The 11,719-nt window shown below is 34.7% G+C and overlaps 1 protein-coding gene across 2 annotated transcripts in view; it reads left to right on the top strand.

Moving 5' to 3' along the window:
• The window catches only part of DMXL2 (Dmx like 2), a 47,627-nt gene that overhangs the window by 11,662 nt on the left and 24,246 nt on the right, over window positions 1–11,719 (top strand). For both annotated transcript variants that reach the window (XM_054641837.2, XM_054641839.2), the window contains exons 6-17: window positions 347–413; window positions 1,157–1,335; window positions 1,651–1,834; window positions 3,124–3,298; window positions 4,046–4,279; window positions 4,396–4,673; window positions 4,854–5,553; window positions 7,202–7,323; window positions 8,378–8,467; window positions 9,870–9,987; window positions 10,659–10,778; window positions 11,240–11,467. In XM_054641837.2, the coding sequence (XP_054497812.2) occupies window positions 347–413; window positions 1,157–1,335; window positions 1,651–1,834; window positions 3,124–3,298; window positions 4,046–4,279; window positions 4,396–4,673; window positions 4,854–5,553; window positions 7,202–7,323; window positions 8,378–8,467; window positions 9,870–9,987; window positions 10,659–10,778; window positions 11,240–11,467 (2,495 nt within the window). The remainder of the gene's footprint in view (window positions 1–346; window positions 414–1,156; window positions 1,336–1,650; window positions 1,835–3,123; window positions 3,299–4,045; window positions 4,280–4,395; window positions 4,674–4,853; window positions 5,554–7,201; window positions 7,324–8,377; window positions 8,468–9,869; window positions 9,988–10,658; window positions 10,779–11,239; window positions 11,468–11,719) is intronic.

The following is an 11,719-nucleotide window of genomic DNA, read 5'->3' on the forward strand; positions in this document are numbered from 1 at the left end:
ATGCTACCTCACCTATATTTTAAAATGTGCTTTTAAATACCCTAAAATTCAAACAATATAAGTTATTTCAAATAAAAAAATCCTCACTCCTGTTGAATCTAACCTAGGCTTGCTGTACTTAAACCAATTTTTTGAGCAGTCTTTTCAATAAAGTATGAAAATACTTTTATGCTCCTGCTATTCAAAAAGTATGCTTAACAAAACAACTATAAAATATTTAATCTAATTTTTACTTAATTTAATATTAATTTTAAATAATGAACAGTAACACTGAATCAACTGAATACCTATAGAGTAATATTTTAGAATAAATAGACCTTACTTAACTTGCTCTTGTGTTCTGTAGGACTGCAACGTCAGTACATTTGATGTCATGGTCTCCTGATGGTGAATATTTTGCAACAGCTGGGAAGGTAAGGACAAAAAAGAATAATTAAGTTTCTGAAGTATTTTTCATTTGTTTGACAAAAGTAAGTAATATGAATAGTCCTGGACCATACATTCTATTGTTGTCTTAGCAAAGGTAAATTATGATCTCATGTAATGCAGTATTTTGTGTAATTCCATGGATTTTAGCAGCAAGAAGTTGGATTTATCTATGTACTCTTACTGAATACATGAATGAATGACAGTGATACAGACTTTTATGTATCTATGTGTTCTATATATACATATTTGAATTTTTTTAGATGTAGTATACTTAGATGAATTTTCAGATATACATAATTTTTTCTACTTCTGTTCAAAGTAACGAGATCGTTATGGTAGAACAAATACACATTTTAACTGGTATAATATTCACATGTCTGGATAAATTAGAGAAGGTTTTTATTTAGTGAATTCTGGGTTCAGTTATCAATTCTATTTCAGTTTGCAATACTTTTTGTCAAATCACTATTCAAGCTAAGATTTCAATGAATAATTCTCTTTAATGTCAGCCTCTCATTTGAATGATTCCTTTTGGTTTACAAGTCTCTATAGGTAAGCACTTTTTACTGGCACCTACTGTTAGTTGGACAGGGAGATGAATTTTAGTTCTGAGCCAAATTTTCATGAACAATACCAGAACAGCAGTTGCTTATCGCTTGTGATTTTCTTTTTGTTACATTTTTAATTATAGCTACCTAAAGCCCTGGCTTTTTATTGCTTTACCTAGGATGACTGCCTCTTGAAGGTTTGGTATCCTATGACAGGTTGGAAGTCATCTCTCCTGCCCCAAGAGAATGAAGAAAAGAAAAAAGGCTCAGAGGATGTGCAGTTTTCCTTTGTTTATTTGGCGCATCCCCGAGCAGTGACAGGATTTTCCTGGCGGAACATCAGCAAGTACATGCCCAGGTTTGAAAGCTGCCTTTTTTCAAAAAGCAAGCAAGCCTTTGATCAGGTGTTTTTCTAACATTCTGCTTAATGTTTTGCCATCAAGAGCATGAGACTTCTTATACTTTCAAGAAACTAAGCATACCAACACCTTCCCATTAAGTTCTGTATCACCAGGTTTTAATAATGATAATCAAGTTAACCTTCAGTTAGGGGAGAAGCAGAAATTTGGATAAAACAGTAACTACTAAATTCTTGTACACTCCCCTAATTTCTGCTGTGTCTTTGTAGCTAACTGAGTTACCCAGGCAGTAATTTTGCTGTCTCTGCCATCAGGGGGTTGGTCTGTAATGTGTTACTCACGTCATGCCTCGATGGCATCTGCCGGCTGTGGGCAGAGACGCTGCTACCTGAAGATACTCTCCTGGGGGAGCAGATCTGTGAAACCACCACTTCCAGCATCAGCAGCACCATCTCACAGTCTGGAAAGCAAAAGGACACTATACAACATGCACTAGAGGTACATGTAATTACTTAATTTGTGACATTTTTATTTCACGATTCTCAAAATTTAATATTGAAGGATATAGAGCTCTAAGAATGTATATTATGTAATACCTCTATGCATAACAGAATAACTGAATTATTCTATATCAGGTTTTGAAGTCTATTACTAAACACTGAAAAAGTCAGAGACTCCAACTCTGCATTCATGCACCATGTTTTTAAAACTCAATTTGCTTTTTTTATAGTTAGCTAACAGTGATGGGAAGAGACAATGTTTAATGTGGAATAGTAATGATGGTTTCATTCTGATTTGTTCTGAAAGTCTGCAATTATAAAGACAAAAGAATAAATAAACTCTTAAATTTTAGTTACTTCATTAGATAATTTTGTTTCAGTGACAGTCTTATATTCTTAGTGAGTCTATAAAGTTTACAGTAAAAGAAAACCTGTCTGTAGAAGCAGCTGCTCCTGGTCAACCTTAACAAGCACCTTTTTCTCATGAGAAAGTGCATACCAAAAATCATCTGCAGCTACAAATGTGAGTGTGAGAATGTTTCAATCAACTGTGTGGGATGTGTGAGAGTGTCCAAGATAAAAGAGAAAGAAACATCTGTTCTTCCATTTAGTTGTGTGATTGGTCAGTCTCCTAATCACTGGCTGTGTAGTTGATCCTTCTTGTACACAGAAGAAATACAGAAATACTCAAGTGTGTTTAATAAAGACAATGCTGCTAGATGACAAAGTGGTGGTCTGTTATCCTCAGCACTACACTATCAATATAAAACCAAGGAAAGATAAGAAAACAAAAAAACACCTCACCACTCATTTGTAAACCATTACAATCAGATTAAGGTTTTACTTCTTAAATATCATGGCCATCAATAAATAGGGAGCTTGGGAGTAAGTACACTTCAGGCTGTTAAATCAGTTGTGTTCTTTATATGCTCAGAAATTTTCAGTCATACAAAAATAATTCATTATAAAATGATATTACAAAAGTTACTGTTTTTAGATTGTTTTCATCTTGTTCATGAACGTTGTGCAAAATCCTGTGTATTTTTGTGGTGTTGTTGAGTAGAGATATTAAAGGAACTTTTAGAAGACTGCTAGAAGAGCTTTACTTTTGGGTAGATCAGATGTACATAAGTGTTACTAATCTGTGTTGAAATATATTTAAAATAATCCTTTTGAAATTAGTCTTCATTTCTTTGGTAGAAAGAACCTACAGGCATTATGCAAGTGTAACTTTTTATCTTACGATGGTTTTGGTATTTATTAATTTATTTTTTATAATTAAAACAGACAATTCATCATTTGAAAAATATGAGAAAAGGACAAAGGAGATCTTCAGTTCTTGTTACCCACACGGATGTACTGCCAGATCAGCAGGGCACTCACGAAGTTCAGCGTCACATTTCCCATCAAGCAAATGCACTTGGTCACTTCCACATAGCAGCAAGCATCAACCCTAATACAGGTGAAATACAACCATTGATTAGACTGCAATAATGTCTTTGCACAACATGAAAAAAATAAAGGAAGCTGAGCTTTGCCTAATTAAATAGAGGGAATTTGTAGGAAGTCTATTATTTGGCATAGAGTTTTTTAAGACAAATGAAGCTAAATTTATTCTGAATACCTTCAGCATCTTTATAAGCTGAAATTAAATTCATCTTTGCAGATCAGAAGGCAAAAGCAGCATAAATTTCCAGTCTAGTTAGTGTTTGATTCTTGGTTTTGGGGGGCCATGGTGCATGATGAATAGAATAATTGCATCCTGCAGAATGTAGTCATTGAAAAAGCTGTATCAGAGTCTTTTGGTGGGAAAACAGCTGATTTTTATAGAATAATGCAGAATATTTTTAAAGAAGGAAAATATTAAAGAGCGGTGACTTGCTTTACCTAAAATCTATACATGAGATTCAACACTGCAACATATGAAACTGAGCAGTTAGAACCACTAAATATCATTTACCATTCACATAAGAATAAATTTTCATGTAAATTTATTGACCTTAAAATATCTTTACTGTTTTCATTACAATTGGATATAAAATCTTGATCTTTGCCTTTTTAATCTTGCAGGCACAAATTATTTTATACCTAAAATAAGTGAAATGTGTACATACATATATGAATAAAAAGATGAGTGGTTAATATATAGCTTTATATACTTTTATATAGTTTAATACATAGGTTTTTTATTTGTTTAAAATGTCCACAGATATTCCTTCAGTGTTGGCTGGAACTGCTTTTAATATAGATGAAGGCAGTGGAGGCTTCGTTGTCCACTGGCTGAATAATAAAGAATTTCATTTTACATCCTCTATTGAAGTATTCATGCAGCATCTAAGACAAATTTCGGAACAACAACTAGAACAAGATTTTGATATTGAAGCTGAAGAGGAAGAAGAAACAGAAGAAAAAGAAAAAGGCTTACATATGAAGTTAGATCATGGTTAGTAATCTGGTTAGTTCTGTTCAGCAAGTACTACTAGCAGATAAAAAAATACTGTGTTTTGAATGGAAACTGATAGGAAAATCTTTGCATAAAATGGCACATTTCTGTTTCAGATTTGTCTATAGACAGAGAATCAGAGACAGGGACTGGTACAGGCTCTTCAGAACATGAAGATGGAGAAAGAGAGGGAAGCCCCAAAACATCTCTGCTAGCGGGCCCACGCCTGCCTCTGCCCACAGTTTTGTTGGACCGGAAAATCGACTTGCTCCTAACGGAATGGAACAGGAATCCAGATATGCTTTTCACTATCCATCCTGTTGATGGAACCTTTCTAGTGTGGCATGTGAAGTATTTAGATGAATACACTCCAGGCATCTTTCGACAAGTTCAGGTATGGTATATTTGAAATTGTTTTATTATTTTTGATGGTGACATTGTCCTTTGCTTTAGAGCTGAACATCAGTAGGAATTCCATTTTAAGTTCTTTAAGTTCTTCCTATAAAATAGCTAGCATTTATTTAGGCTGAAGCTGAGTTCATATATTCTAATTTTTTTTTTTTTTTTTTCTTAGGTTTCATTTTCTTCTAGGATTCCTGTTGCATTTCCATCTGGAGATGCTAGCTCCCTTAGCAAAAATATTATGATGTATGCCTCCCCTGTCTTTGTTAAAGACAGCAGCAGCAGTTCTGCACAGCAGAAAACAATGGACTTTCCAGAAAATACTCTAGCAAATAAAGGACCAAGCTTTGCCCAGGACAGTGCAAATGTGAATATAATTTCTCCTGTGGTAATGATGATTTCCAAACACATAGATGGCTCTCTAAACCAGTGGGCAGTTACTTTTGCTGATAAATCAGCTTTCACTACTGTGCTAACTGTATCCCATAAGTTCAGGTACTGTGGACACCGCTTTCACCTCAATGATCTGGCCTGCCATTCTGTTTTACCATTGCTGCTGACATCTTCTCATCACAACGCTCTGTTAACTCCTGAGTCAGACACCTCCTGGGACTCCGACAGGATAAACAGGATGATGGATCCTATTAAACATAAGAGAGGTTCTTCTAAGCAGCAGCTTAAAAATGCAGCAACCCGTACATTCCATGATCCAAATGCAATCTACAGTGAGCTGATTCTGTGGCGAGTAGACCCCATAGGACCTTTATCCTACACTGGAGGAGTGTCTGAGCTGGCTCGAATTAACTCTCTTCACACCTCTGCTTTCTCTAACGTAGCCTGGCTTCCAACACTCATTCCCAGCTATTGCCTTGGTGAGTATACCTGGGTGTTTCCATTTAGAGTTAACACTGTGAGCTGTAGAATTAATTTGTTAAAATAAATGACTGTTTTATTTGGAGTATATTTACATTTGGTTTTCAAAAATTTCCTTTTACTATGCAAATTAAGCATTTTTACTTTGTTGGTGGCTAAGCTCCTGCAAATCACTTACAGTGGTCTGAGTGTGTCTGCAGTCCCTGTGGATCAGCTGACACTCAGGAAATCCTTTGTGTGAGTAAGCACTCCTTGCTCCCACAGAGAACAGGATGCTGCCTTTCCCCAGTGCTTCAGGCAGCTTCCTTGAGTGCTCTCTGCATTGATGTGGTTTGCAAATGTAAGTGTGCTGATGGCTTAAGGTGCTGGCTACGTGCAGCTGCAGGGGCACTGGCTTGAACAGAGCTAGTATTTGGACCACCTCAACATCAGAACTATAGGGGAAGATTTTCAGCCAAAATTGGCATTAAATTGGCTCAAATCCCTTTAACATGCTGGCTTAAAACTGCTTAGGAGGTCCTGAAACAGTACTGAAGTTCTTCAGACACCAGAAGCTTACAAAAGTCCAGTTGGAACCCAGGATATTTATAAATAAATAAACTACATTAACTTTACAGAACTGCAAAGAACACTTTTTCAGAGGTCAGACTGTACAACATCTGATGTATGATGCCCTTGGCCAATTCTTCAGTTTTTGTTTTTAATTTTAGAGCTTTCCATTGCAATTAAAAAAAATTACTTCTACAAATGTTACTCTATCAAGCCACACTGATACTTATTTTCTAATTATCACAAAGATGCTCTTGTTTTAGTTTTCATCTTTATATACAGTACTAAAAACCATTTGTACCATGGGTGTAGCATTAAATTTTATACTAATGCAAACTTATAAATACATAATATATTTGATTTAAAATAAAACAAATTCATTTTCTGGGCTCTTTGTATCCCACAAAGTGTTCTAAACACAAATAATGAGCTGCATTCTTGTAGTTTGGAGGAAAATAGATATCAGAGTGTCAAGTCTGTTGTATATACTGTCGAGAAACAAAAAAGAGACTCTTACAATTTTTCATATTTTGTTCAGAACTGTAGACATATCTATTTCTCCCTCCACTTTTATGTCTGCACTTTCAACTGCAGGGCAGAAGGGAATATTCATAGAGATTAATTTTATGTAAAGAGCCTAGGGTCAATAAACAAGGAAGAAAGCTATGGCTGAATAGTTTCCCCTTAGACTCCTACCCTGAATTGTCTGTGACAACCTTGGGAATCTGGAGTTGGCTCTTGCAAGCAATGCCCTGGAGGTGACAGCAAATCAAACATCACCAGAGTAAAGAATGGCAGCATTTCTTTAGGTGTACTACAGACTGCGGCTTGTGTGAATAGTGTTTGTAAACATATATGAGTTCAGCTTAGATTGTTGACCCTTTTTCAGGAGTTCTGGGTACATTCATGAACAAGAAGGGAATTATTTCAAAGTTCAAATGATGTTGTATTAATGCTCACATTTGCTTAGGTTTTTTGCTTCAATGCTTGATGAAAATTATGTTTGAAGCATGTTCACATACTGAGGATTGTAATATACTGCCTGATGCCATTGGCTGCCATTTTTTTCTTCATGAATTTTTTTGTGTCTTCTATTAGGTACCTATTGCAACTCTGCTAGTGCTTGCTTTGTTGCATCAGATGGCAAAAACCTGAGGCTCTATCAAGCTGTTGTAGATGCACGAAAGCTTCTGGATGAATTGTCTGACCCTGAATCATCTGTAAGTTCTACATAGCAATGGTTTGGTTTGAAACTGTTAAAATACAACTAATGTAACTCACTTTCTCCCCCCTTCCAGTTGTTTGTCTTCCTTTAGTTCTGTGTGACTTTTGTGCCATTTCATGTATAGACATTATGCATTACATCTTGCATAGTTGCATGTTTTGCAGCTGTCTTTAGGCATTAGCAGAAAAAATGCAGATATTACTACTAAAAGTGTCTGCACTGAACCAAAATTTCCCATACAAGTGTCCCCAACCTGTGGCAGGTGGGAAAAGGAAAAATAGGATTTCTTAGGTTGTCCTCTCAGAAAAGGGGAGTCAAGAGCAAGAGGGAAAAGGAAAACAGAAGAGCAAGGCTGAGGTGTATCCACCTAAGTTACATCTATAAATGAGGAAAGGCAGAGATGGGTGGATATAAGGAAATCAGCTAAGGGTCATATTAGCTTTCTTTTTTCAATAACTAATTTTTTCACTCTTTTTATCTTTCATTTCTGTGACTTTAGGAAAAGTAAAGCCTGACCTTGTACTGTTATTGTGCAAAGAAACACATCTTTAATTTTTTCCCATTCTTCTGTTATTTTATCTTGCAAGACAGGGCCTGTCATTATTCAGATCAGTCTGAAGAATCTGTTCTAGGAGCAGTGACTATGAACATTCCAGCAAAAATCAATAGAGCTTTCAGCTTATATATAAGCTGTACTGAAGGTGTTTTCTACATGTTGTGACAAAAGCTTGAAAGAGAAGTGAAAGGGTATATTGTTTCTCATTGCACAGACACATTATGTGGTGTTATGTAAGGATAAATCTTTAAATTAGCAATATTTAGCTTCCATAAAAACTGGTGTTTCATCCCCATGAAGAGCTACTGACTCACAACAGTGCACATGCTTTGATAAATACATTATTCATGAGTGTCAAAGTGACAACTGCAAGAACTCTGTTATGGTTTGTGCCAACAAGAAAAAATTGAAGCATCAGTTTATCATAAGCAACTGCAATTTTCTTTGTCCAAAGGAAAAATAAACTAATTCTACTCATTTTTCTCTGTTTCAGAAACTTATTGGGGAGGTGTTTAATATTGTGAGCCAACAATCTACTGCTCGACCAGGATGTATCATTGAGCTCGATGCAATAACTAACAAAGTAAATAAATGGTTGACTCTCTAGAGTATCACATAGGGTGTTTAATAACTTTGTTGTTAATTAGCCTAACCTGTTGAAAAGACATAGAAGAGATTACATTTTTCTAGGGTGACAATGACTGTATTGAATTTTTGTGAATACTGAGGTACCTTGAGCATTTTACTAAGCCAACTTTTTGTTAGCTGCTAAGAGCTCAAAGTTCATTTTTAGAGTAAAGCTATCTTTTCTAAGCATAATTATTGAAGAAAACAAAACTTTACTAAAGAATGATTTCCATGGTATCATAATTTAAAGGAAATAATTACAATCCCCTCAAACCAGAAAAACAAAAATAAATTTTAAGTAATTTTTAACAGCCCAAACCTAAGAATTAGATCTAACTATCCAAAATGTAAGAATGATAGCCAGGTATGACTTCAAGCTTTTTGTGTTTGTATTGTAAAATAAATTTATTAATTAACACAGCTATACTTCTCAATCAATGAGCAGGTAGGATAATTGAACCTTCTTTTTACTCAGTTCTTTTCATGATATATATGATATATGCTCCAGTGCTCTTTTCTAGAGCATAGAAAAGAGCAGTTTTAGCACTGTTTCGCAGCTTGCAGAAACAGTGCATTTTACCAATTTTAATTAGAAAACTATGGTGTTTGGACATTTATAAATAAGTATTTCTATATTGTCAATAAATTTCTGTGTCTTTTATGTATCAGTAACATAAAATCTTCAATTTTAAGTTCAGATTTACAAAACATTTTCCTATAATTTTTATAAATGAGTACAATGAATACAATCTTGTTTCTCTGGAAAAAAAAATGTGTTTTGCAGCATCACTTTGCCATCACTCTATTTTGGGGATATATTTTTCCTTACCAGCAGGGAAGGATTTCACCATGAGCAGCCTTCTCTGTAGCAAGGTAGAGTTACTGCAAAGAAATATGTTGCTGTCAGAAAAGACAGATGTTAAGATATCTGAGAGAAGGAAAATCTGCAATTTGTTCCCTTTTTCAGATTTCCCAAGCAATTCGCTGCAGACATGTCCTTCCACTGAAGTGGATAAAAGTCTGAGACTTTTGCCACTGTTATTTATTCAACACCAAAGAAATAAAAATGAGTCAGATACTAATTCATCTGTCAATAACTGCAGCAGAAGTGTTATTACAGATTTTGTCTGTCCTGGCAGACCTTGGTGAAATTGTTTCAATATACAAATGATGAGTTCTAGAACATGCTGTTCATAATATGAAAGGAAAATATTTGGTTTTTCTGATGATAACTTTAAACTTTATAAAAGGAAGTCTTCCTCATTGGTGCCTAGATTGCATAGAGGAAATAATTAATTGCATTAATACTAAATATCGCTGTACTGTTCTGGAAGCATAACAGTTGCTCAATGTTTCAGTGTGGCTCAAACACACAATTGCTTCATGTCTTCCAAGAAGACTTCATTTTGGGATACAAACCACATAAGGAGGATGCAGAAGGGAAGGAAACTGAGATATTTTTCCAGCCATCACAAGGTATAGCATGAACTATAACTAATATGAATTAAATTGGTAGCAAAAAATGTTTTCCAGGAATACTAAAATCTGGCTGGCATGTGGTAATTTACTTTTAAATGAGAATCTGTAAAATTTAGTGAAATGGCTGTCATGTATTGCTCATATGAATTGTTGCTAAATGGTGTTAAACAAAGACTTTCTAATTGCTTAGAGTGAAACAGCTTATATGACAAAGTACATTTTTCAAAGTGTTTATGTCGTATATAAAATTTGAACAGAATAGAAGCACATTTTCTGCATCATTTGGTAGTTGCAGGTAATGATGGCAATATATCTGGCTTTCAAGTTAACACAATGGAAAGTCACTGGAAGGTTTGGTAGTAGACTTAAAACTTCAAAAGAAAAAGGGAGACAGGTAGAAAAGTCTTTATATTTTGGCAAAATATTTCAAACTGAATGGAAAGGCAAGTATCTAATAAATTAGATTTGCCATTAATACTCAGATTGTCTCTAAGTCAATATTTTCTTTTATAATCTAACCATTTATTTCAAATATGAAAATGGCTATTTTATTGTCAGTTTTTAGAGAATCTTTTGCTATGGAAAAACTATTTAGGTCAAATATAAATTTCATGAGCCTATATCAATATATATGTTTATATATTAGATATATGATATGTAAATTACAGGGTATCGTCCACCACCTTTCTCAGAGAAGTTCTACCTGGTAGTAATTGAAAAAGATAGTAGTGGCTGTTCTGTTCTTCAAATGTGGCATCTTCATCTCAAATCTGTCCAAGCCTGTTTAGGTGAGTGAGTGATTGTAATTTTCTTAGACATTTCTATCATATTACTTAAGATAAAACAAATTTTGGTTGTTTATTATAAAACAAATTGTATCTCCTTTGCCCAGCAGAAGCCTAAAAATCAAGAAGCTTCAGAATAATATATCAATGTCATAGAAGCAATAAACTTCCTTACAAATATTGATTGCATTTTATACTACTAACAATATTAAAATGTGTTGATGGGATAAGTAATGTACTTAAGCAGTGGCTTCTTTACTTCAAACTATCAGTATTTCAGAATGTTATGGATGTCTTTAATGAATAGTCACAGCATGCAATAAAACTGACACAGCATGCACACATCATGTAATTATTTTGTGTGCAACTTGAGCTCTTATAAAAACAAATAAATTTGATTATCAGATATTAATGCTTTGTCCTTACAAACAATTTTTTAACACTTCTTGCATTTTTTAATATAGCAAAATCAACTGAAACATCTTCAGCAGATAATAAGCTTAGTGTACCTGAGCAGAAGACTCTGGATTCTTCTCCAGATGTATCACCTGGCGTAAGTCCCATACCACGATCTTCATCAATTGCGAACCTTCAGACTGCCAGTAAACTCATTCTCAGCTCCAGACTTGTGTATAGCCAACCCCTGGATCTTCCTGTTGGTGTGGAAGTAGTAAGAGCAACTCCTTCAGCAGGTAACTATTACAATTTTTGCTATACAATTGGTCCACTGATTTATCTCCTAGTTCATTGAATTGTATCTCCCCAGCCTGTAAGATTCTGATTTACTGATACAGAAAACACAAAGGACTGAAAAGGTGCTTTCAAATCATCATGCCCATGTCACGTTACTCGTCTGTAAATGTATCAAGTCCCCACAGCAACACTGTTCCTGAAACTTACCACTCTAATAGTTGGAAATGTAATTTTTAGTCTTAATCTATTAA

The sequence above is a fragment of the Agelaius phoeniceus genome, chromosome 13 (genome assembly GCF_051311805.1).
Source record: "Agelaius phoeniceus isolate bAgePho1 chromosome 13, bAgePho1.hap1, whole genome shotgun sequence".
In the NCBI taxonomy this organism is placed as follows: domain Eukaryota; kingdom Metazoa; phylum Chordata; class Aves; order Passeriformes; family Icteridae; genus Agelaius; species Agelaius phoeniceus.